Consider the following 26,060-nt stretch of genomic DNA (forward strand, 5'->3'; position numbering starts at 1 on the left):
AATAGTAGCCTGGGGGGTGGGGCAGCCCCAGCTGGGGCGATACAGGTGCCAGAGCCGAGCAGCTGGGAGACAGCCTGGGACTGACGGTGTCCTCCAGTCCCCAGCACCAGATCAGACGTCCAGAACTTCAACCAGAACCCAGGGTACCCTGCGTTCACTGAAATTTAGAATGTTCACTGAGGGGGAATGTTCTAAGAGACTGTAAAGGCATCCTGCCTTTGACTCTGTAGGAAATCATGCTAGGGGGTCGTAAATCCAGTATCCTCCAAGGGGAATGGGCCTTTGAAATTGAATTTTTTTCCATTTAGAAGAATAGACGAAGTGACATTTCCAGCCCCCTCCCTCACTCCAGCAGGTGGGGATGTAAGTGTCTGGCAGCGTGCCAGGAGCATCCTGGATACTCAGTGCATGTGGCTGAGCATGTTGTCTCTGCCACTGCATGCTGACATTTTGTGCCATTCGATCTATTCCAGAAAACAGGGTCTTCCTTCCCTGGCCGTGTGCTGGCAGAAGGGTTCCCTCTGCTTTGTGCTGCTACTAAGGCCGGTGCACGCACTAGTTTGTTTGTTTGCTTGTTTGTTCCCCTGCCTTTTGCAACCCAGCCCCACCCCATGCATGACAGCCCGCTGGATCCCTGAACCTCCAAGGCAGGCTCTGCCTCTGGAGCATGCTCAGCGGTGTTTGCCAAGCCCGCTTACCCCAAACCCAAACACCCTTCCCTCCCGCTCTCTTCTCTCTGCTCCTGTTCATCTTCTGCCTCCCTGCCTTCCCTCCATCCACCCTTCTCCCTGCCCTCTTCCCAGCCTCCCTGCCTCCCCCACCTTCCCCTCTGCTCCCCCTTCTGTCCCCGAGCCCCTGCTGCTCTCTCCCTCTTGCTTGTCTGTCTTCCACGATCCCCTTTTCATCCCTGGATTATCTCAGGGTCCCTCTCCCCTTGCTTCTCTGTTTTCCCCAATTACTTCTCCTTTCTCCTCTCCTGTATGCCTTCTCCCCTCTCCTCCTGCACGGCTTCCTTTCCTTCTTCCTCTCCATCACCTTTTTGCAATTCCTTCCCTTCTCCTGTCCCCTAGTGTCTCCCCCCCCGCCTCCGCTCTGTCTCCTAATCTCCCAGCTCTGGCTCCCCACCCTCTTTCCCTCTCTCTCTGTCTCTCACCCTCCCTATCTCTCTCCTCTCTCACTCCCTCCTGGGGAGTTCCAGAAACATACCCATATATGGCCTCCATGTCAAGGATCACAAATGACGACGTCACGTGAGGGCCAGTGCTCTGAGATGCTCTCTGCCGCGAGGTCCGTAATTGACGCACCGTGGATGGACGGAAGGCGGCAGGGCGGCCTCCTCCGGGCGATCTTCAAATAGGACATCTGAGAGGCACAACATCTTATAGTTTGGCTGGCCATCACTGGTCATGCGGTGGGCCCAAAATAAACTCCCTGCTTCAAAGGAAAGCGTTTCAGAACTGCCTGGCAGAGCGGCCAGGAGCTCAGGGCCAGGGCAGAAGGAAAACTCAGGGAGCATGTTCTGAATTAAGACACTCTCAAGAAAACCCTTTTTAGTACCCCTGAATTGTGTGCCCCTGTTTCAGAGCCTAACAGGTAATGCATGCTTTCTACTTTCTTACACAGACTTCGAGAAAGATTGTTTGGCTGGGACTTAACCACTGTGTTGCTTGTTGGTGACTTCTTATTGTCAAGACTCCTTGCCTGCGTCTCTCTCTCCTGTCTCTTGTGTAGAAAGCATGCCGGGGACTTTCACTTTGGACCTGGGGGCCAGAGAATCGGCCATATGCATGCACTTATGCATTCTCCTGAGGACGCTCGCTCAGAATATCACACTGCTGTGCACTTCTAAACATGGAAATGGAATGGGGTTATCAGTGGTGCTATTGTGGGTGCCGTGGACCTAGGGCAGTATCTGTGGGGGACAGATGGCTTTCAGAAAGGCTTTTAGGTCAGGTGGATAGATAGCTATGTTTATGCCTGTGGCCATCAATGTCCCATGGCACTTAGGGAGTGCCTCTGTGGGCACAGTTTCGTGGGGTGATAGAAGCCAGGTGCCGGGAGCTGTACCTGCAACTGTTTGGGCTCGGGGGGTTGGGGGATGTCCATTCTGCAAACAGAGACTGTGACACAATGTAAAGAATGAGATGTTCCATGAGATTTAACAGAGCGCCATGGGATTGCAGAGATGCAAGAGTACCTCGTGTCTGTGTGTGCGTGCGTGTGTGCGTGTGTGTGTGCGTGCGTGTGCGTGTGTGCGTGTGCGTGTGTGTGTGTGTGTGTGTGTGTGTGTGACCATGAGGACATATCCAGGGACGAGAGAGCTTTTAAAAAAGCTGGGTGGATGTCACCAGGCAGAGGGGCAGGGAGAGGGACCTCCAGGCGGAGAGGCAGCTCCGGCAAAGGCCGACACTTCAGGGTGGGTCGGGGGTGTCAGTGGGAAATGCAGAGTGGCTACAGCAAAGGGTCATGAAGGGGAGAGGTGGGGACAAAACTGGCGGGGAGGGGAGGGAAGCCAGAGGGAGATGCAGCTCCCACCAGGCCAGGCAAGAGGATGGAATATTTTCCAAATGTTTTTAAGCAAAGGGGGTGCAGGTGGGATCTGATTTCAGGTAGCTCCTCAGTAGCCAGGGGAATGGCCTGGAATGAGGGGGAAGAGAGACGGCGCCAAGTAGGGAGGCCAGGTAAGTGACGGAGACACGGGGCAGGCCAGAGGCCAAGCCGCCCGCACAGGAAGGACAGCAAGGCTCTCCTCAAGGAAGGAAAACTCAAGGGGCGTGAGGCAGGGGTGGGGACAGCTCTGGGGCCCAGGCAGAGGCAGCTGGGGCCAGCCTAGCAGCCACAGTCCCTGCCCTCTGCAGCGGAGGCCGGGGGCAAGGGGGGGTGGGGTGGACGGGAGCGGGGCAGAACACAGGGATGAGGCAGATGCTCCTGTCCCTTCCAAAACAGTTGGATGGGTCCCGACAGCTGGTGGCAGGCCTGTTTACAGCTCAGCCTCCTCCGGGAGCTGGCATCGGCCCCTACCTGGTGCTGTTCTCGTTTGCATCATCCATTCTTGCACAAACAGACCGGCTGTGTGTGCCCGGGATCCTCCGCCCCCTGGTGACCTTACAATGAATAACACAGTGATTGATACCCGTGGGCGTTCATGGAGCACTGACTGTGAGCCAGGCACTGGCCCAGGGCTTCAGGTGATTTCTCTTCTTGACTCTTCTCAAGGGCATCCTGACTTAGAGGTGATGGTTACTCCCATTTGCTAGATGGGAAAACTGAGTTTCTGAGAGGTTCAGGGTCTTGCCTGGAGCCAGACAGCTAAGACGTGTTGGAGTCGGGGATCCCATCCCGGCCTGTTGGCCTCTGGTGTCCGCATTCGACGCCACGGCCTCCCTGGGGCCCAGCACAGCAGTAAACAGCCCCGTCCCTGGCACAGTCGGAGTGTAACAAAGTTCCCGTACATTGTGGACAGGCTAGATCCAAGAGTGTTTTCCCGAAGGAGGCACAAAAATATCTCTGGACCCGCCCAGTGTCCTCCCACTTCTGAGCCGCAGAGGGTCAGGCTGCCCAGAGGAGATGGTTGTCCCAGGACTGGTTTGTATCATTTTTATCCTTAGCACCATCTCTTGGACTAATGAATACCCAGGAATATCAAGGAAGCCTTAAGAGCTTTGCAGCGGAGGGAGAGGTTTCCGGGGGGGGGGCGGGGGGTGACGTCAAAGTGAACTGAGTCCCAGTTTGCTCGATTTTTTAAAGAAAGGGACACAAAGCAGAGGGGTAGACAAAGAGTGAGGAAACGCAGGCAAGCCGAGAGGAGGAGAAGATTGAAATAAAGGCAGGAGAGGAGGGAAAAAACAGAAGGGAAAAAGATTTTGGTGAGATCCCAATTTAAAGATGTCCAGCCAGCCCTGCAGCCGGGCCCAGGTGAGCGGAGCAGGGCTGGGAGGGCCCTCTTGTCCTCACGGCACCTTGCCACTGTGTGGCCTGGAGTTAGAGCTTCCAGAACCTCCTGCTCCCCGGGGGCCGCGCTCTCCCGGCGCCCAGGACAGGGCTGGGCAAGGCTGCGCTTGGGCTGCCGAGGCTCAGAGCGGCACCAGAAGCCCTGCCCCTCTCACCCCTACCCCAGGCTTCCCGCACCGGTGCAGAGCCCCGCATTCACTGAGCCTTGGGCGGAAACTGGGTTGGGGTCTGGAATCCGGCACCTAGACCTATAGGTGGCCGAGCGCCGCTGAAGGGCCTGGCTGCCGCAGGAGAAGCACAGGGAGTTGGGCCAGGAGGGGTGTGGAGGGCCGGGCTGGGCAGGAGGTGAGAGAAGAGCCTTCCATTTGGGAGGCTGAGGCAAAGGCTTGCTGCCGGGGTCCCGGGACCACTGGGAGCGCCTCACGCAGATTCAGGGCGGCAAGGAGCACTCACCTCCCCTCAGATGGAGCCTCAGTCTCCCCTGACCCATCATCCACTGGGCAGAGTCCCACCTGGGTGACCGTGGCCACTCCCGAACCCTCTCCCGGGGGGCCTCAGCTTTCCCTCCATACAATGGGGAGAGTGCCTGTGTTGGGGGGTGGGTTGGCTTAAGTGTGCTGCCGGGAGCAGTTCCCCTCCGTAACTTCCAGCAATCCTGGCCCAACCTTGGAAGCTGAACGCGGGCCTGAGGAAAGCCAGGAGCTTGAAACCAGCAGCAAGGGCTCTGGGATTAGCAGAGTTGGGCGGGCCTTCTTAGAATCTTTAGAGTCTGAACAAAAGGCCCGAACTCCCAGCAGCTGTGAGGCCTGTCAGCACGGCCCCACAGCAAATACCCACCCTGGGGCTTTGACCTGAGCCCCTCCGGGGGGTGGGGAGGGGGCAAGCAAGGTGGCCTGGATTCCATCCCGCATCTCCCCAAGGCTGCTCACCTCTTATCCAGAGCAGAAACTTCCAGAGTGAGTGACCCCTGGCCACTGCCCTAAATACTCATTGTCAGAGGGTCCAAAGAAAAGAAGGGCAGGCAGGCCCGTTCTCAACCCATGTGCCAGTTACAACTCAGTCTTCCCGTCCGCACAATGGGAAGAGTCCTACCCCACCCACACCAGGTACTGAGAGGGTCAAAGGGTGCAGTGCATGAAAAAGACCAAGAGCACCAGCTGTTTTTATGATTGGGATTTTATTTATTTTTAAATTTTATTTACTTATTTGAGAGAGAGAGCACGAGTGGGGGGGAGGCAGAGGCAGAGGGAGAAGCAGACTCCCCGCTGAGCAGGGAGCCCGATGCGGGGCTCCATCCCAGGACCCTGGGATCATGACCTGAGCCGAAGGCAGATGCTCAACCAAGCCACCCAGGCGCCCCATGATGGGGATTTTAAAGCAGTAAGACCCAGGAAGGGGAGAGAACATTTTAATTGTTCACAGCCACGAGCCCTCAAGCTGGAAGAGTTTCCATAGATTTTCTGGGACCCCTCTGCAGCCTGGGGGAACGACAGATCAGAGAGAGAAGTTTTGACAGAAGGTATTGAGCACTGCAAGGAGTAGGGTCAAGGACCCTGGGGGCCGAGTCCCCACTTGCAGCTGGCTGTCAGGATCGCGTGGGGCCGAGGAGAGAGGGGAACTGTTTGAAGTTGGCAGATGGACGGAGCGCGTATTACATATATGCATATGTAAGGTAGATGTGCCTGTATCCCCAAATGCCCAGATACACCAAGTCCTTCTGAATACACACCGTCTGTCTCCAGTGGGACTCCAGGCCTTTCCTCAAACCCACAGAACCACAGGCCTCTGCTGTTGTTTACACGGGGTGAAGATAAGGGTCAAGTCAGATGCGGCAGCCTCTAGTCTCTTTCTTGTCAGTTTTTCCCTGGTGTGCCTCGGTTTCTTCATCTGTAGAGTGGGACTAATAATACCACAGACTTATCTCGTGGCTCAAACTAACAACGCATGTGAGACCATAAATGAACCACAAGGGAAGGCAGTATGGTGTTCGGCAAATACCCGCTGTGATCTGTGGTGACAGACGGGTCTGACTACGGTGTGTCGTGTAAGAGCTAAACTGAAAAGTCCACGCTCCCCTCTCGCCCCTGAGAGTCACATGTGACCCTAACCGGAATACTTACGTGGCACCTACCACATGGCCGGCCCTCGTAAATGAACTAAGTGCTCACTAAATACCCACAACGGTCACTTGTAGGCGGCCCCTTCATTCATAAACTTGAGCCCGGGACTGAGAGGAGAGTGGAGGGGTTGTAACTCCTTCCACAGCCCGGAGGACAGCAGGTGGTGTGAGCAGGAAGGGAGGAGGCGGCAGGAGGGGCCCTGGGGAGCGGACGATGTGGAATTAGTGGGCAGAATCCATCCTGCACCCCGGCTGCTTTGGGGAACGCCTGGAGACCTCCCTCCCTCCCCGGCGCTGACCCCATTACTGGCCCCTGCACCCACTCAGCAGGGCTCTGCAGGGGTCCCAGGGGGCCCCCCAAGACAGCCCGGGGTGGGAGTAACCGGCTCCCCGTCGCCCAGCCAGTAGGGGGCAGAGCCAGGGTCGAACCCAGGCGGTGGGACACCGGCGGCTGCCCCACCTGCCAGGCACAGTAATCTTCTCGATAATAGCTGTGCTATTCATTCATTCATTCAGCCAACATTTCATACATACCTACTGTGTATCTGGCCTTGGGTTATGTCCTGGGGTCATGACACGAATGTGACACACACAGTCCTGCAATTTAGAAGTTTCTAGATTCAGTGGGAGGATAGGTCCAGAGCAGGCCGTTAGAGCAATGGGACGCAGCTCCGGATGCCTCCGACATCAGATCAGGGGGCTTCCTGGTGGAGGAGATGCTTGAACTGCATCTGGAAGAATGACTAGCCAGGCGACAGGCAAGAGGGACGGGAAGGTGGATGAGCAGGGCTCCATCTACAAACAGCCTGAGGACGGGAAGGAGACTGTCCAGGCTCACGCTCCTCTCCCAGGTCCCCAGCTGAAGGGGAGCCTGGTGTGCCAGAGGATGGCTGTCGGTCCCCCTCCTTGTCCCTTGCCTTCCTGGCCATGCCCCTACCATCAGTTTTCCAGTAAGACATTCCAGGAGCCACTCCTCCCACTGTAACCCCCCAAACAGCCCCAGAGACCCCACCCCACGCACAGGAGCCCAGACCCCACTGCCATTTCCCAGACAGACCCTGGCTGTCAGCCAGCCGGGACTTGTGGGGAGGGAAAGAACTGGTGGTGGGGGGTGGGGAAGAAGCCACTTTTCCAATGCTAATCCTCAGCACAGCCCTGAAAGGGCCATGTTTCTATGCCCATTTCACAGATGTAGAAACAGAGGCCCAGCTTAGAGGAGCATTGACTACGGATGGACTGGGTACTGCTCTGAGTGCTTTGCATGTGCTAACTCAAGGAACGGTCACAGTCACTGTTGTCCCATTTTACAGATGCCTCCTGGGGGGAGGGTTCCCCTGGAGGCAATGTTTGGGGCACTGCAAAGGGGGTAAGGGAGGAGCCCCTGGAGGCCCCAGGGGTTCCAAGCAGGCCTTGGACTGGGGCTGTCCAGAAGACGTTCTGGAAGAGGAGGCACTTGCTCTGGGTCTTGAGGAGCGAGGAGGGATTCTGAGAGTTTAGAAAGGGAGGAGACGGGTCAGCACAGGACGAGCAAGAGCCCTGGGGTGGGAGCCGCAGGTGGGTTGGGGGAAAAGTGTGTCTTTGCCTTACCTGGAAGATCAGGTGTGCGGAGGTAGAGGCTGAAGGGAGAGTGAGAACTAGATTCGACGGGCCGGGAGGCCCGGGCCATGGGTGCAGGTAGAGGAAGGACTTGGTGAGGCCTGCGGTGTGGGACACGGAGGGGACGATGGGTGGGTGGGGCTGGGACACCACATGAAGGCCACCGCTGGGGTGGGCAGGAGGAAGTCCGCGCCTGAGCCCGCCAGAATGGGTGCAGAGAAGCAGACAGAGGGCAATGATTGATAACCAGGCAGACTGCGGCAGGGCACAGAATCTTCGGTCCCGGATGCCGTCGTGTTGCTAATCCACTGTCTTCACACCCACAGTCTCCTCTCGCTGTGCTTGGAAAGCCCAGATCTGCTTAATAATAACCTTGCCGCTGTTTTATAGAGCAAGACTTGCTGCTCTTAGGGCTGTTACCAGAGTTAGAAGAGTATCTATCAAGGGCTTAGCCTGGTGTCAGGTCGCGCCCCTTGCCCCACCCCCACACAACAGGAGTCCCATCTCTACTCCTGCTTTATGATTGATCCTTCTCCAAAGTGGTGGTTCCTGGGCACCCGAGGAGCTTTTCAAAGAGGGGTAATAGCTGGGCCACACTCCCAGAGATTCTGACTTAATTGGTCTGAGGCGGGGTCCAAGCACCAATACCCTTTAGAACCTATTTTATATACTTTTTAATTATTATTTTTCTTTTTAAAATTCTTCTTCTTCTTTTTATGTAGGCACCACACCCAATGTGGGGCTTGAACTCACAACCCGGAGATCAAGAGTCACTTGCTCTTCTGACAGAGTCAGCCAGGTGTCCCTACCTTTTAAGTAGATGTGTTATTGCAGGATAATGGGCTCACAGAGGAGTGTACAAATCATACTTGAACAGGTTCCTTACAAAGGGAGCCAACCAATCATGGAGCCACTTAGATCAGGAAATACGGAGTGACTGGCTTCCCAGAAGTCTCCCTCATGTCTCCTCCCAGTTAGTAACCACCAAAGGTCCACCATAGTTTAGTCTGCCTGAAACTTTACATAAATGGAATTATGTACATATATTCTTCATTATCTGACTTCTTTTGCTCACTACGGTTGTGTGAGCTTCATCCTGCGATGAGCAGTGGTACTTTATCTGTTTCACTGGTGCACACTCTCGTGGTAGTATACCAAAACGCAGTAATCCATTCAAATGCTGATAGACATTTGGGTAGTTTCCACTTGGTTTTATTATGAGTAGTGCTGCAATGAATATTTTTGAACTTGTCTTATGGTGAACACATGTACATGGTTCTCTTGGCCAGGGAGCTAGGAGTGGAATTTTGGGGTCACAGGTTGTGTTGGTTCAGCTTTAGCAAACACCGTCAATTTTCCAAAGTGGTTTTACCACCTGACACTCCTACCAGTGGTGGTGAGCGTTCCCGATGCCCCACATCCTCCCCAACACTTCTTAGTGCTCATCTTTTCCACTTGAGCCATTCTTTTTTTTTTTTTAGAGAGAGAGAGTGTGTGCAAGTGGGGCGGGGGAGGGGCAGAGGGAGAGGGTGAGAGAGAATCTCAGGCAGGGGCCACGCCCAGCCAGGAGCCCAATGTGGGGCTCAATTTCATGATCCCGAGATCATGAGTTGAGCCAAAATCAAGAGTCAGACACTTAACTGACTGAGCCACCCAGGTGCCCCCTCCACTTGAGCCATGCTGTTGGGTAGACAGTAGTACTGTATTAGGATCTTAATTTGAGTGTTCTCCCAAATGCTTAGAAAGTCAAGCATCCTTATGTTTGGTTATTGGCCACTTGGGTATCCTCTTTGTGAAGTGCCTGGCCTAGCCTTTTGGGGGTCAATTAACTAGAGCCACAAGAATGCTGGGTAGCAGAGCACCCCAAATAAGCCCTGATTCTCATGATCTGAGGCTGCAGGTCACCGCAGAGGGGCTGACGTAGGCTTCAGGGTGCTGGGTCTGCTGGGTGGGGCTCCCCTGTGCAGGTTGGGCTCAGGCTGCCCCAGGTCGGTTCACTCTGGGGCCCAGCTAACGGGCGGTGCCTCCAGTGGGGAGCTCTTCTGGCGATGCAGAGGGGCAAGCCCCACACCCAAGCCCCTGTTAAGGGGCTGCTTTATCGTGCCCCCAACATTCATTGGCCAGAGCAAGTCACATGGCCAAGCCCACTCTCAGTGGGAAAGGGAGGGGAGATACCCTGCCGCCAAGGAGAGGGGAGTGAATATTTGCCAAACAAACCAAATTATAGCACTGGTATTTTGGGTATTTTTTAAATGGCCTCATGTGGTTCTCATGTCCTGCTAGGGCTATGAACCATTGACCTACAGTCACACTGCATGTCAGCCAGTCAAAACAAAAAGCAGGCTTAGTTGAGGTTACTTCATTTCCTAAAATCAGTTGATTCAACCAAAGTTCATTTCTCCCTGAGGCACTTTTTTGTAAGGAAGGGAGTCCTTGGAATTCACATGGCAAGTTACTGTCATGATTGATTTTAACTAGATCATGCATACTGAAGCGGCAGGCCCATGTCTGATTTATCTCCAACATTCTCAGCCCTAGCACAGCACAGAGATGAGGCGAGATGCTAGCATAGGATGTTGTTGGATAACTGGAAGGAAGGAGTGTAAGCACTGTTGTGTAAGCCCCCTGAAGTCAGGGATATTTGTCCCTTGGTATCATTGTTGTGTCCCCAGTGCTTAGAGGAGTGCAGGACACAAAGTGGGTGCTCACTAAGTAATCTCTCGGTTAATGAAGCATGCATGCATGTGTAGACAAGCTGTCTGGAATGGAAAAATGAATGGTGGATGAGTGGATGGTAAGTTGGGTAGGTAGAGGTATGAATGGATGGATGGATGGATGGGGGGGGTGGATGGATAAATGGACAGGTAGGTGGGCAGATAGATCAGGAGATGGATAATGGTTGGATGGATGGATGATCAGGTCATTGGGTAAATGGACAGATGTGGATGGGTAAATGGGTGGATAGTAGACAAGTGGACACATGGGAGAATGAATAAATGGAGAGGAGGGTGAATGATTGGCTGGATAGTGAGAGAGTTGGGTAGATTGGTGAGTAGATGAGTGGATGGATAGATGTGTAGATGAATGGGTGGCTGGGTGGTTCAAATGACAACATGAATGGATAAAAACTGATTGTGAGCTTGCCAGAGGAAAGCACAGCATTCCCTGTTGCTAAACATAACTCTCTTGCAAAACTGTTAGTGACCAGGATGGTTTTGGTCTCCTCACAGGGCTTTCTGATTTGCCACTTCCTCCTCCTCATGGAGTGTCTCTTCTCAGGGCCAAGGTGAGAGGCGAGAGAGGATGACCACGGAGATCAGTGCTCGGGGCAGACAGCGTGCCATTGGGCATGAGGAATACAGTCTGTATAGCAGCCTGAGTGAGGATGAGCTGGTCCAGATGGCCATCGAGCAGAGCCTGGCTGACAAGACTCGGGGCCCAACCACTGCTGAGGCCACTGCGTCCACGCGTGTCAACCGCCAACCCGCCCATTTCTACCCATGGACCAGGTGAGCGAGGAGAGGCCAACTGGGGCCCCTGTAAGGTGCAGCTCCCAAACACTGTTAACCCAAGACCAAAGTCTCCTGGTCTGTAAGGTACATTTTTACACCTTAATGACTTACATTTCTTATCTAAACCCTTCCGAGCTTTGGTGGTGCCAAGCACCGCGGTAGGTGCTCTACCCACTTGACCTCGTTTAACTCTCTTGAGGACCTTCCAGGAGGCTCTGTGCTATATTCCCATTTTATAGACGAGGAAACTGAAGCTCAGGGGTAGTAACTAGTCAGCAGCTGCACAGCTGGTAGATGGTGTTGCAGAGACTGGAACGATCTGGTTGCCAAGGGCATGGCTTGGCTTTGTACCACTGGCTTTATGTTTGAATGCTGTGGAGCTGATGTTCCGAGTCCAAGCAGAGCTCCCAATCCTATCTATGCAGCCTCCCTGGGAAAACATGTCTGAGAAGCAAGTGACATCTGCCTGGCAAAGCCACCCTATCTCCTCGCTCTGGCTCCCCCATCTCAGCGTGACCTCATCATTCCGGTGGCAGGACCACCTAGGGCAGCCCCGTGTTGTGCCCATAGAAATAGGACGCGAGCCACACCTGCAGTAACATATGCAATTTTGAATATCCTAATAGCCATGCTAAAAAGTAAAGGCAAACAGGTGAAATTAATTTAGGTCTCAAATATTATCATTTCCACATGTCATCAACATCAAGTCTTTGGAATCCAGTGTGTATTCTGCACTCTCAGAACATCTCAATTCAGACTAGACGCATCTCAACAGCTCACTAGCCACATGTGGCCAGTGGCTACCGTCCTGGACAGTGCAGATCCAGAGGGTACCTTCTTTGTAGGAGGTGGGAGCCCAGAGAGGTAATTAAGCATTGGATCTTAAAATGCTTTTAGAAAGGAAATAGATACCTTTAAAAACGCTTTTGTTCATCACTGAGTCCAAGTCAAGTATGTATTTGGGGGTGGGTGGCTGAGGGAAGGGAGTTGCTGGATGATTGTGTTCTGTGGCCTTGGGACCTGGGCCTCAAATCTCATCATCTCCAGCCACCAGCTGACTTGCTATGTGGCCTTGGGCAAGTCCCTTAAGCTCTCTCAGCAACACACAGACCATCTCTAATGTCCAGTCCCAGCTGACAGTGATGCAGGTGGGTGGCTGTGCATCCCAGCCCTGTCCCCTGATGGTACCCACCGGGAGTTCCCCAAGTGACTTTAGCCCTTGCTGAGGCTGGACCTCCTCTGCCAGGCAGACGGGGCAAAAGCCTGGGATGCCCCACACCGAGCAGCCCCTCCTAAAGGGGAAGGCAGGTAGCCTCCTTGGGCGGCTGGAGGAAGTAGGAAGGCTCCAGGTTACTGAGTTGCCCCTGAGGGGGTCCCATTCTGGAACCCAGCCTGAGAAACAGAAGCGAGGATGCAGAGCCAAGGACTCTTCATGGCCAGTGCTCTGGGAGGCCCTGGTTCCTCTTCTGGCTGCTTCAGCCTCAGTCAGACCACAAGTTCCTCTTTCTCAGGAGGGGATCAGATAGAGAGAAGAGCATCCCCCTCACCCTGGGGCATCTGCAGCCTTCTCCCCAGTGTGGGAGCCTCCCGGGGAATCCTGGGGACACTTACATTAGCACTGAGTTGAGCTCATGAGGTCCGGGTCCTGACCTCTTCCTTCCTCTGGTGGGTGAGGAAGCAGAGACCCAACATGGGACGCAAACTCTTACCAGCCTCCTGAGAAAAAAGCTCTCACAGAGAAGGAAAATGACTTACCCAGGGTCGTGCAGCCCTCACCTAAATTCCAGGCACAAGTAATGTAGGGTACAGGGTTCAACGTGCATCTTCTCACTCTGGATGTGCGCTGAAACCTCCCCGATTCAGTTCTGCCCTTCCATCTCTGGAAGAAGATGGGTCCTGCTGGGGGAGCCGATCCCTCCTCCCCCAGATGCACACCGAGGGCTTCCCATATGCCCAGCATACAGCCACTCAGTTAATCCTTAAGCCATGCAGCGAGGCCATTTCTGTGCCCGTTTTATGCACGTGCACTCCACGGGGCCAGAAACAGAAGCAATGTCTGCCCCCAGCTCTGAAGTTCAGACACATAACCGGCTCTGCCCATACTGCAAAGGCCTCTTTCTGTTCCTCTTCCCTCTCCATGTGGAAGTGGGTTTGGGTCTCATTTCGGCCACCTCGTAGCCACAGAGATTCAGGGTCCCCAGCAACAAGAGACACCCTGGCTCGTGCTCACGTTCCCAGATGCGGCATTTCAGAAAGTACAGGACCCGATAGAGTTCTTTGTCCCTTTTACCCCCACATATCACAGTTTCCATCCAAAGGCCCCGGAGCAGGTTTAGGAACAGGACATCATACACATCCCAGGGGCTGTCTCGGATTTCATGTCACCTCCTCGGCAAATCCTGCCTGACCACCATCCCAGGTCAGGCAGGTCGCCCCCTTTCTCGCTCTCTTGGCGGGGCGGTTTCCTTCATCACCCCAACTTACAGTTTCTATGTCTTTGTTTTGGCGCCGAGAGCAGAGGCCTTACCCATCTTCCTTCCTGTGAAGGCTCCTGCCTACCAGACAGCGCCTGGCCCGCAGCAAACACCAAATAGCTCTCAGTGAGGGAATAATGCATGAATAAAGGAATGTGAATGAAGAGGCAGCAGAGAGGCAGAGGATAGAGGACTTGGAGGTTGGAGGCCTTCCTCTGTCACTTACTGCTGTGTGACCTCAGGCACGTTATTTAACCTTTCTGAGCCCTAACAGGCTTTTCCTTAAAATGGCAACAACAAAAGCTTGCCTAGCCCAACCTGCAGGGTTCTTAGGCAAAGCAAGTAGAATGTGGGTGCCTCCCTCACACCCCACAGCTTCAATCGACCTCCCTCTACCTCCTCCCCGAGCACCCCGAGTGCCCACACCATGACTGCCTCTGTTTCGTGGACAAGCTTTCGTGTCACTCTAGGAAGGCATTATTTGGCCTCTTGAGAGTGTCCCCAATTATACTATATGACTTCTCTGGGGACAGGAAGCAGATATTTCTCACTTTTTTATCCCTAGTGCCTGGCAAAGAGCCTGGATCACTGTAGGTGCCCAAGAAATGTTTTTTAGGCAAATAAATGCATTTTGAAACCAATAAAATGCTCTACAAATATAATTTATTGTTATCTTATGACCAAAATGGTGGCTGTAGACATAAAGGTCAACTGAGCCTTGGGGGTCCTAGACATGAAAGCCAGATCAGCATCCCAGAGGAAATATAATGTGCCCTTCTAAAGCCATTATTTCCAACTTGCTTCTCTCCCACCACAATGTAAGAGATGAAGTCAGAAACATGCGTAGGGATCATCTGCCAAGCCTTGGCGCACTAAGAGAGAGCTGCCTGAAAGGCAGACCCAATTTTCCATCCCAGAGAGAAGGAGGGTTCATGCAGTCAGGAAATAGGGAGCCCAAGGTTACACTGATGGACCAGCCAGAGTGGGCCCAGGAAGCTGGGTCTTCCCAGTCTTTAAACTTCTGAATTTTTTTAAGGTTACATTTCTAAGAAGACAAAGGAGGAAAGCATGAAGTAAGGACTTGTTTGGGTTGATGTGTGCACAGCTGCAAATAATTCAAGTTGAGCCGCCCACACCTACCATGTTCTTGTGATGAGCAAGTTGCCTTCCTGGCACCTGGATGTGAATCAGGCCTCACCCCTACCCTCCCCAAGTTTGCTGTCTAATGAGGGTCCCAGATGTACATAATGACCCAACAGGAAGGCCTCAGCAAAGAGGCTTGCCTCAGTTTCAGAGGGACACAGAGCAGGTCGATTCACTTAGTTGAGCAGGTGGGCTTTGCAGGGTGAAAAGGATTTCGCTAAGCAGGTTAGAGGAAGCAAACCTCTGAGCCTCAGTTTCCTCTTCTGCAAAAGGGAGCCAATTATGTCTCCTTCACAGAGTGGACCAGAGGATGAAAGGAAATGCTTTGTGCCATGTACCTCTGTCACTAGGCTGGGCACATGGCAAGCACCCAACAAATCCCAGCCTATGGACAGGGAGCAGAAGTTGCTGCAGTCTGGAATTCACATTCTCCTCTACATGGGACTCCTCTCTGGCTGGCCCAGAAAGAGTGGTTTGGCCAGCAGGTAGGAGGCCGATTCCAGAGACCCGCGGGAATGGGGGTGGAGGCGGCTGGACCACGTGCGGCTCTTCCTCTCTTCACCTGGGAGGGCCGGGTGCTCCTTCTCCGGGCATCTGAGGTCCTGCCACGGCGCCACACAAAACCGAGTTTACCATTTGGGCTATTACCCCTTGGAAGGCTTTGTTTGTTTTGTTTCATTTGTTTAAATGTATCAAGTGCCTGTTGTGTGCCAGGTGCTGTACTTGAGTCCTGTATTGTTGTAGGCTTGGCATGAGGACCGGAGGAGGGGACAAATAGAGGGTGGCAGGCGAGGGGCAGACTCTTGTATTCCTTAGCTGTCTCCCCCTTTAAGAGGCCTGCTTGCCTCCGGTGTTCAGCCAGGTCCAGCCCAATTCTATGCCCTTCCTGAGGCTGGCGGCTCACTGAGAAGTTAGGGGGCTTTGTCTTCATAGCCCCTCTCCCCACTGGCACCGAGCTTGACCCGTGTCTGGAGTAGGGGCCAGCTGAACTCCAGGACAGGGCTGTTGGGAGCTGGGTGACAGTGATGCTCTCTCAACAGCCCCCACCCCGGACATGCCCGCCCACATGAAGGACCGGGGCCCTACCTGGGCCTCTTCTAGGGCATGACCCGCGCCCACATCCTGCCAGGTTCCTCTCACCTCTGATGACTCAGCCGCGGTGGTTTTCTCTGCTGGGAATGCCCCTGCTCAGGGCCGAGGTGGAGTGGGGCCTTGCAGCCTGGACGGGATTAGGACTCGCTCCCCCTCCAGCATGAGGCTCTGCACTCGGGGCTCTAGGCACCTGCCCTACCTGCCCCTAAAGCCAAGTTAACACCCACTGCAGGGCTCCCAGGGGAGCTCTTGCTCTCTCCCCACCGCCTATCCTGCGGCCTATGGCTGTCTGTGTCCTTGTTTCCCACCCCATTGGCCTCTGGACATCTGAGATTTGCATCTCAGGCGCTAGCACAAGTCTTGGGACACCCCCGCTGCCCCCAGCAGGGACTGGGGAGTTCTCGTTGCACGGAACTCGGTCTGTCTGCTTCCTTCTCTGCAAAGCGGGAACAACACAGCCTCTGCCTGCCTCCAGCTGGTGGGGAGGCTGGAAGTGAGGCCGTGCCCTGCACGGTGGGGAGGGACGTGACCATCACCGCTGCTGTCACCCCCCACCCTTGCCGGCACCGTCTTGTTGTTGTTATTTGGTCATTAGAGACAGACCTGGTTTTAGGGTGGTGTGATGCGTTTTTATGGGAGCTTATCGCCATGCTAGAAACATCCTAACAACAGTAAGTGACAGGAGGCCACACACGGGCCATGGCGCAGTGGCCGGGACCCCGGGATCCTGTGCGGCCTGAGACCCGGGGCTTCGTCAAGACCACGGGGCGAGGGACTGTGAGCTGGGCCTGGCCCCAGGCTGCCTTCCACCACCTCCAGCACGCTCTCCGTTCCGGGGGGGGATGGAGAGGGGCCTTGGCGGGGCCAGGCTTTGCGCCCCCCTTCCCAGGATGTGGTCTCTTAGATCTGCCTGACACACAGTTCCCACGTGAGCTCATTTCGACAAAGGCTTCACAACTACCACAGCGGTGAGGAAAACCCCGTTCTGGTCCCCCCTGCGCACCTTGCAAATGGGGAAACCAAGGCACAACGTGGGGCAGGGGCTTGTTCTAAGTCGCAGGGCCTGTCAGAATGGAGGCCTTAAAGCAGAAGGGAGGATGAAGAGGCAGCAAGACCCCAGGCCTGTGGGGCAGGGGTGGCGTCAGGAGCTCTGCGGACGGACACGTAGGCCTCTGCTCGGCTCACTTCCCAGCTGCGGCTTCGTGTGAGCCCGGGGCCGTGACCCACCTCTCGGGGCCTCAGTTTCCCCATCTCTAAAGGGCGGGGATGTTGGCACCCACTCTAGAGGACTAATGAGTAAGCGCACGCAGGTGTCGTGCTCAGGCTAGTGATGCTCAGGAGGAGGTGGCTGGTCGCGAGGGGACGGAGAGGGGCACAGAGGAAGGCAAAGACAAGATGAAGGCGGTGAAGGGGGCCGGCCTGCGGCCCCCCCGCCCCCAGGTGGCTGAGGCAAAGGAGAGCGTGTTCTTTCCTTCTCTGCTCACTCACCCCTTCCCCCATGCCCTGGCCCTTGCCGAGGGTATCCACAAAATCGGTAAGTTCTGCTCCGTCTTGGAAGAGCATGGGGTCCTTGTCAGGGTCACAGTTCTGGCACCTCCAAACACCACCGGTAGCAGTGTCCTGCTCAATCCCATGGGGCACCCCTGCAGGGTGCAGGACACCAGGCCAGGCCTGCTGCGGTGTCCGTGGCACCAGGGCCTGAGCTGCCACGAGTGTGGTCGGCACGGGCCACATGCCCCATCCTCACAGTCACCCCCATCAGTCAGATATGTGGAGTGGCCACCACACCTCCCTTCACCCCTCCCATCCTCACCAGAGCCCAAGGGGGTGGGAAACTGAGGCTCAGAGAAGCAAAATAATGAGACAATTAACGGTGGACGCGTGCCGAGCAGCCCTGTGCCCGGACGCCAGCTGAGCTCACCGGCTCCAGCCTCCTCGGTCTTCCCACACCGGGCTCTACAGGGAAGGAACTAAAGCCTAGAAAAGTTCAACCTGTCTGATGTAACCACGGCCAGGATATGCCAGAGCCTAGATTTGAACCCGTGTCCGTCTGACTCCTGCCCTGGCCGTGACGGCCGTTTGCTCTAACTTCCCTACCGTTAGTTCCTGCCCCTGGGACGGCAGGACCCTCCAACGGGGACCTGGCCAGGAGGAGGTGCGAGTATAGACCTGGTCTGGCTTCCCCAGTTATGCTCCCCTGTCCCCCGCACCTCCAAGAACCTCTTGCCCATCCCCGTTGGGACCCAGCCTGGCCGGCCCAAGACTGAGCCCCTTTCATCCTGGGACCTGCTGCTGACCCCTTCTCACATCCTCCCGGGTGAAGAATGTCACCTTGCTTCCTATCTGCCTCCCGCGTAGTTGGCTGGGGAGGGGGCCTAGGGGTGGGGATGAGGTTAACCTCATTGTTGTCTTATATGGTCATTTAAATCTCCCAGGGCTTCCTCCAAGGGCCAAAAATAATCCAGAGACACAGCAGCTGTGTCCAGCACACAAGAGACGACCGGCCATCTGCTTTGGTTCAGAGCCCTGTGTCTGTCCGTCAGTCTCTCCCCTCGCCAGCCCTCCATCCCTGATCCTGCCTCCGACCATGACCCGCTTCTCATATGCAGAGTATTTTTCCCTCTTTCACGCCTGCCCTGCACCCTCCAGGTCGACTGTGCCTCCAGAGAACCCGCCCGCCTCGGCCCCTAAGGGCCTGTTCCAAGGGGTCATGCAGAAATACAAGAACTCCCAGCTGGCGTAAGTGACCCCCGGCCCGGGCCCCGAGACTGCCCAAGTTCACCCTTCCAACTAGGGTTAGTGGGGAGTGGGGAGTGGGAAGCAGGCCCGCAAGCCCCAAGAAGGGGAGCATTCTGGAGGGACCTCCCAGGCACGCCCCTCCCAGGTGTGTCCCCCTGAGCCCCAGCTGCTCCTGCTGAGCTGGGCTTTGCGCTCACAGACTCATCTCCTCAAGGAACTGTCAGCCAGGCCTGTGCCTGTGATTTACACCTCCATGCCCCCAGAGTGGGCCCCGGGGGATGGCGCAGCCCCCTGGGAGAAGGCCCCAGGACCCCAGAGGCCCAGAGGAGCTCAGAGCTGAAGCTGATGAGTCGGCCACGCATTCTATTTACCTCAGTTTCCCCCATGTGTCACCGTGGGGATATCGGAGCATATCCACAACGCTCACACCCATGGGTTTTGTTTTGCCTCATTGCCTTTATTTGCTCCGTGCCAGGTGGTAAAATCCAGAATTAATCCGAGCTGCAGGAGGGGTTCTGTTTGCTTGGCCCCAGGGTGCCGGGCTAGCTGCATCCCCCTTCTCTGCTCCCCTGTATTAACCCCAGAAGCAGCCAAAAGCAAAAGAGGGGCCCCATCGCAGGAACCCCTATTTCCTCGCTCCAGTCATGTTGCAGAGAGGGGAGGAGGCAATTAGCCAGTGTTCTGCGTCTCTTCCCAGCCCTTTCAAACCCTGTCACCCCCACTTCCTTGGTGCTGTGGGTGGAATTCTGACAGTCTGGAAAAGGGGGACCCAGGCTCTGCTCTCAGCGCTGCTGCCCCTTCCTGTGTGGCTGCCTGGGAGTCGCTGTCCCTCTCTGAATCTCCCTTCTCTGTGAGACAAGGTTGGAGAGGACAGAGTGGCCTCTCGGGTCCCGTCCAGCTCCTTAGTCTTGGACGGTGTGACACCCCCAGCAGCTTCCCCCACCCTCGGGGCGGGGCTTGGGCTGAACTCACAGAGCTTCAGGGTCTGTTCACCAGAGCTGGACGAGACCCAAGGTGAGCGGCAGGTCCCGGGAGCGTTCTCACGCACTGGACACCCCCCCAGGCCACAAAAGCAGCCAGCCCTCCGCTCTTCCTCTTCAGCCGGGGCCCCACAGGAGACCTTCCGGGGGAGACGGGATACATACCCACTGGGGCTTCTCCTGACACCAGCAGGGGCTGCTCTGGCCGCTTGTAAGAAGACCCCCATCAAGGTGGTAGGGATGGTGTTGATGGGGACTTCAGGGCTTATCTGGTCAGTTACCCATCATGCTCGCGGGTCTGTAACTTAACCAGCATCTGTGCTCTGAAGCTATTAATAACCAGAGAGGCTGAGAGTCAGGAGGAAGTGCCGCTCACCACGGAGGAAGCAGCTGGGAGGGTAAAGGGGCTGGCCCGTAGACCCTCGGGGCCTAGCCCGGCCCCTGACGTGGGTGAGGGCCCTGGGAACAAGACCTGCCTCCAGTCTCACCTCCATCTGGAAAATGGGACCACTTATGCAGAACATTCCCCAGGAGTAGATCTAGGAATCACAGAGGTCCTGGTCCTCACTGATTCCAGGATGGAGGGAAGGGAGCTCAGTGCACGCATGCATGAATGAATGAATGAACAAAGTAGCAAAGAAGTTTTCATTTGCATTAGCCCTGAAATCTTTTTGATATTCAGAAGTTTTAAATTGTGAAGGCTTCAAATTTATTAATCCTTCAAGTATATAAGTCTTTCAGCAGCTAAACGTTCTGGGGGTGAAGATAAAGGGTGAGGAGCAAAGGGGGGGGCGGTTTGGGAAGACCCCAGAGAGATGCTTGCTGGAAAGAGCGCCCCTCTGAGGGACTCTGGTCTCCGAGCTGCTTGAAGGGCAAACTGGTCGAGGTTCTTGGTAAACGCTGGAGCACTGTGCTGAAACCTGCCGCAGGGTTAGCTATCCATCCCTTTGGAGGTTGGCACTGCATGCCTGCGTCCTCGTCGTAGACATGGTCTTGGTGTAACCTTAGATGCAGCCCTGCAATCCGCAGGGACAGAGGGGTTCCCTAATTCTCTTTTGGCCACCAAGGAGCTCTGTCTAAAAGAGACCCCCGGTTTCCATCTGTGGAAGTGAACGAGCTTGCCATGTTTCAGCCCGTTTCTTATAGACCTTCCCTGCAGGGTACCCACTTGGAGCTAAGGGCATGGAAGTGCCCCAGATCTAGGAATGCTCACGGGGGGACCAAACCCTGGCAAGGCTTGATCAGAGCCCCCACAGTGACTTTTATAGGCCAGTATGTCCTCCAAATGCTCAAAGGAGGCAAACGCAAAGAATGTTTTGAGCAAGATATTTTATTTCATTTTTTAAAAGATTTTATTTATTTATTTGAGAGAGAGAAAGAGATTATGAGCAGGGGGAGGGGTAGAGGGAGAAGCAGGCTCCCCCCGGAGCAGGGAGCCCAATGCGGGGCTCGATCCCAGGACCCTGAGATCATGACCTGAGCTGAAGGCAGGCACTTAAAGGACTGAGCCACCAGGTGCCCCTGAGCAAGATTTTTTTTTAAATTTTTTTAAAGATTTCATTTATTTATTTATTTGAGACAGAGAGAATGAGAGAGAGAGAGAGCACATGAGAGGGGGTAGGGTCAGAGGGAGAAGCAGACTCTCTGCCGAGCAGGGAGCCCGCTGCGGGACTCGATCCAGGGACTCCAGGATCATGACCTGAGCCGAAGGCAGTCGCTTAACCAACTGAGCCACCCAGGCGCCCCTGAGCAAGATATTTTAAAAATTCCCAAAGAAACAAGCAAAAAGCTCACAGGGGAGAGGCCATCATTTTGGGAATAGAAGGAAATAAAAGAAATGAAGGAGTGAAGTAATTGTTGGGGTTCCTAGGTTCTGAATTTTTCCGTCCCTCCCATTCCCCTTCCCTCCTTCCTTCCTCCCTCCGTCTCTCCCTTTTCCACTTTCTCTTTCTTTCCACAAATATTTATTGAGCACTTCTTATGGACCAGACACCGAGCTGGGCCTTGAGCGTGGAATCATGAGAGAAGAAAGAAAGAAAGACACTGTTCCTGTCTTCTTGGAATTCAGTCCAGCGGGGGACAGACAGGAGTCAAACAACCATTCAGAGACTTGTAAAGGCCAGCAGTCACATGAGGGCTTCTGACGAGAGCCAGGGAGAGGCCGACCTGGGCCCCCAGGCTGAGGTTGACAGGCCTGAGGAAGCTGTGATGGATAGATGATGGACGGATAAGCTGGAGGGGCCAAGGTCAGGGCCAAGGTCGGGGCCGAGTTCCAGGGCACACCCATATGGGTTAGGAAGGATTACTGTCCTTACTGAGGAGGCGGCTGGCTGCAGGGGGCCTGAGCACCTGTTCCAGACCAGCAGGGGCAAGAAGGACCGAGGGGTCCTACGGCTAGCCCTGCCCCCAGCCGCCGGTCGTCCTGCGTCTCTGGGAGACTGGCTGCCTGGCCCCACCTCTGCCCTGCTCTGGTCCTGAGGAGTGACCCGCCCCTTGCTGTCGCAGGCCTGTGGACCCCGTGCTGAAGGCCATCAAGGAAGGGGACGAAGAGGCCTTGAAGGCTATGATCAAGGCGGGGAAGAATCTCGCAGAGCCCAACAAGGAGGGCTGGCTGCCACTGCACGAGGCGGCCTATTACGGCCAGCTGAGCTGCCTGAAGGCGCTGCAGCAAGGTGAGGCGGCAGCTCTGGGAGCAGCCAGAAGCGGGAACCGGACCCAGGGCAGAGGCTCCTTCCTCCTGGAGCTTCGTGTTCTTTGCCCCACAAATCTTGGTGGGGGTGGTGGAGCACGGCAAGGTTATCACCCCCACGGCAGAGTTAAAATCACCAAGCTGGGAGAAGAAAGTGACTTGTCCCCACCCACCCGGCTGCCACCTCTCTAGGCCTCTCGGGGACAGGAGAGCCTAATTCCTAGAAAAGGAATGAGGGAGGGCTGACTTTTTGGGAGAGCCACTGCCAGCTTGCTCCAGAATGTTCCAGGGACTGATGTGGTGTGGAAAATACCACAGCTGCGCCTATGCCCTGCCAAGGCCATCCCCCACAGCTGTGGGAACCTGGGCAAACCCTCTCTGAGCCTCGGCTTCCCCCCAAGACAGATGTATATGGATAACACCTGCAGACAGGAGTGAGCTCTGCCCTGAGGCAGCATGAACCCCAGACAGCCCACCACCATGTGCTGGGGCAGAAACAGCTGTATGAGACAGAGCTTTTGGCTGTGGCTGGTGGGAATGTAAGGGAAGGACAGGGTCATTCAGAGAGGGAGGGGCTCAACCAAGGGAAGGCTTCCCGGAGGAGGCAGAATCTGAGCTGAGTTAATAAGACTGGGAAGCTGAAACAGCCCTGTGAAAGCAACTGAGACCAGGGCCGAGAGGATGGGTGGTAAATTTAGGTGGATGCCACACATGTCTGTCGTTGGAATTGGGTGGAAATTGGGGTTACCTTTGTGTTGGGGAGGAGGGGGTATCTTCCCCCTTCATGAACTTCCCGTCTGTTCTTCCCAGCATACCCAGGAGTCATCGACCAGCGCACCTTGCAGGAGGAAACGGCCCTTTACCTGGCGACGTGCAGGGGACACCTGGACTGCCTCCGATCTCTGCTCCAGGCTGGGGCTGAGCCTGACATCTCCAACAAGTCCCGAGAGACACCGCTCTACAAAGGTGAGCCCCCCAGGGTGGGCTTCTCTGGGGAAGGCTCCAGAGAGTAGGTGGGCAATTGGGAGCATTGACCCCAGCCAGGGGTCTCCTTTGAAGGGGCAGCCTCGTGCAGGTGTATAACTTGTATAATTGAGTCGTTCATTCATGCACCTACTCGGGCCATACATCCCAAGTCCTCCCATGGGCCAGGCACCCTGAGGAGCGCTGAGGGCCTTAGAAACAAAAAGATATGACCTGTGCCCATGCACTCTCCCGGCCCAGTGAGCATTGACACACAGACAACATAACAACCAGCTAATAGCAGCAGAGAGCTCAGCATGATGCACGTGGGAGCATGGGGGAGGACTCTAATGCTGGGGGTGAGCCCCCACAAAAGGGGGTGCTTGAGCTGAGCTGGAACAGGAGGGAGTTAGCAGCTGAACAAGCAGAGGGAACAGCAGAGGCAGAGGCAAAGAGGTATGAAAGAAAATGTGTACCTCTGGGATGTTTCAAAAACCTGGAAACTCCTAGCTCATTCAATACATCATCCAAGGACATTGGCATCTCTAGCAAGTGCCCAGAGTCAAAATCTGAATGATCATAATAGCTGGCATTTACTGAGTGTTTACTATGTGCCAGGCACTGTTCTTTAACTTAACCCTCATATCCATCTATGTATGAGACAGGCACTACACGGGAGGTATCCCCATTTTACGGATGAGGACCCAAGGCATAGAGACATGGAACGAGGCACCCAGGATTCCACATATTCCAACAAGGGGCAGACCTGGGCTTTAAACTCAGGGAGCTCTTTGTCAGCAACACACGCTGAACTATGACATTATGAAGCATTCAGATCATGCATACACGCTTAAGCAATCAGCCTTGGGACTTCCAAATATGATAGGACCTTTGCACCTTGAAACACTACAGAAATCCCTGATTTACCCATGTGCCTGGTATCCAGTACCTGGAACATTCCAGGGGAAGCAGGAACTGCGTATCTGGTAACTGGGTCCACTGCACACCCGAAGTGGAAGTGTCTCTCAGAAGCCACATCTACCTGGACACCAGAGCCATCACCTGGAGACGCAGTTGTCCCGGAGAGAGCTTCCGAACACTGGGCAATTCTCAGCCACAGCTTAGGCCCTTGGTGCTGCGTGCAATCCTCCCATGTGCCAAGCACTGTGCTAGAGCGTTCCACACACCGCCTCACCCGGTACTCCCACAGGGTCCTCTCAGGAAGGTTTCGTGATCTCTGGTTTACAAGGCTTTGAGGGTAGGGAGCTTTGCCTGGGGTCCCTTCTCGCACTCACCCCTGACCGACTCAAAGAAGTGGTTAATTTGGACGAGAGCCCAGCCCCCCTGGTGATAACCCCGGCCCAGGGCCAACAGTGCATTTAGGTTCTAGGAAGCAATGAGGCTTAACAGGCAGGTTTGAGGAGCTTGAGAAGACTTGATGAGCTGTACTCAGAAGACATATGTTACTTCAATTTAAGTGAGTCGCCTTCGAGGAAGGGTTTCGAGCGGGAGTATGACAGCACTCTTCCCCGTCTTCTGACCCTGTCAATGTGCAGGACTCCAGTAGGTAGCATTGAAGAGGGAAACGAGTTAGGGACACCCTGGAACCCCCCAAGGGAAGAGACCCTGGACCTGACTGCCTGAGCTTGAATCCCTGTTCTGTCACTATCTGTGTGACCTTGGGCAAGTCGCTTAACTTCTCTGTGCCTCATCTTCTTCCTCTGTGAAAAGGAATAATAACACGATATCCTTCGAGGGTGATTGGGAGAATTCTATTAGCTGGTTGTGTAAGGTGCTTGGAACAGAGCGCCTGGCCCATAATCAGTGCTATATACGTCAGCAAATCTTATTGCTATTAGGATTGCTATTATTTTAGGTGTATTTCCTGGGTAAAACACAGGGACTGGACCTCAGTACAGACCCAGTGGGTATTTGTCAAATGAACGGCTGATGGGAATGAATGGGTGAATGGACAAATAAGTGAGTGAAGTCTCGGCCGGCCAGGTCCTGCCCGGGCCCTGCTGACCCTCTGGCTTCTCCCTGGGCACAGCCTGTGAGCGCAAGAACGTGGAGGCAGTGCGGATCCTGGTGCAGCACAACGCGGACACCAACCACCGCTGTAACCGAGGCTGGACAGCACTGCATGAGTCTGTTTCTCGCAACGACCTGGAGGTCATGGAGATCCTGGTGAGCAGAGGCGCCAAGGTGGAATCCAAGAATGCCTACGGCATCACCCCCTTGTTCGTGGCGGCCCAGAGTGGGCAGCTGGAGGCCCTGAGGTTCCTGGCCAAGTACGGTGAGTGCTAAGGGCCCCTGGGTCACGCAGCACAGCTGGAAGGGGCACAGCTGGGTAGGACCTCAGACGTCCAAGGGGAGGCAAGTTTAGGTGTCACCTTGTAAATACGCTCCGATCGAGTGATAATACCTTCTCGGAGCACTGTGTTGAGAAGGATTCAGAGGCTGTCTCTGGGCTCCGTGGGAGACGTGTAGTGATCCACCAGTGATGCCTGCAATTAGACACAAACCTGGGGTGGGGGTGGGGAATGGCCCACGTGCCACCTGTTTGTCATCTCTAATCTAGCCCAACATCCTCATTTTACAAATGAGGAATCTGAAGCCCAGAAAGGGGAAGTGACTCACTGACAGTCACGTAGCGAATTAGTGGTGGAACGAGCCAGGCTCTTGGTCTCCTGACACCTCAACCACTTCTCTCTCTACCATGTCATACTTCAAGGCCACAAGGAACCTCAGACAACATTTAGGTCACCTTCTCGTGTTACAGGTGACGAAACCAGGGACCGG

General features: G+C 55.0%; 1 protein-coding gene and 1 long non-coding RNA gene across 7 annotated transcripts in view; one reads left to right on the plus strand and one right to left on the minus strand.

Annotated features, from left to right (window-relative positions):
* The first annotated feature begins 1,286 nt into the window (after positions 1-1,286).
* Positions 1,287-26,060, plus strand: part of ASB2 (ankyrin repeat and SOCS box containing 2) — a 38,482-nt gene continuing 13,708 nt past the window's right edge. For 2 of the 6 annotated variants that reach the window (XM_027570628.2, XM_027570634.2), the window contains exons 1-6: positions 3,503-3,585; positions 10,946-11,175; positions 18,537-18,626; positions 22,112-22,278; positions 23,106-23,261; positions 25,309-25,554. In XM_027570628.2, the coding sequence (XP_027426429.2) occupies positions 3,568-3,585; positions 10,946-11,175; positions 18,537-18,626; positions 22,112-22,278; positions 23,106-23,261; positions 25,309-25,554 (907 nt within the window). In that variant the 5' untranslated portion in view covers positions 3,503-3,567. Of the gene's footprint in view, positions 1,594-3,502; positions 3,586-10,896; positions 11,176-18,536; positions 18,627-22,111; positions 22,279-23,105; positions 23,262-25,308; positions 25,555-26,060 lie in introns of those variants that run through there. The other 4 variants (XM_027570630.2, XM_027570631.2, XM_027570629.2 and 1 more) reach the window with 4 other exon arrangements.
* Positions 5,217-21,025, minus strand: LOC113909463. Its single transcript, XR_003515747.2, has 4 exons — positions 19,772-21,025; positions 12,934-13,057; positions 6,605-6,667; positions 5,217-5,851 (listed from the first exon to the last, which is right to left on the minus strand). It is a non-coding gene; the product is annotated as an uncharacterized LOC113909463 (long non-coding RNA).

This window comes from Zalophus californianus, chromosome 6, assembly GCF_009762305.2.
Source record: "Zalophus californianus isolate mZalCal1 chromosome 6, mZalCal1.pri.v2, whole genome shotgun sequence".
Taxonomy (NCBI): domain Eukaryota; kingdom Metazoa; phylum Chordata; class Mammalia; order Carnivora; family Otariidae; genus Zalophus; species Zalophus californianus.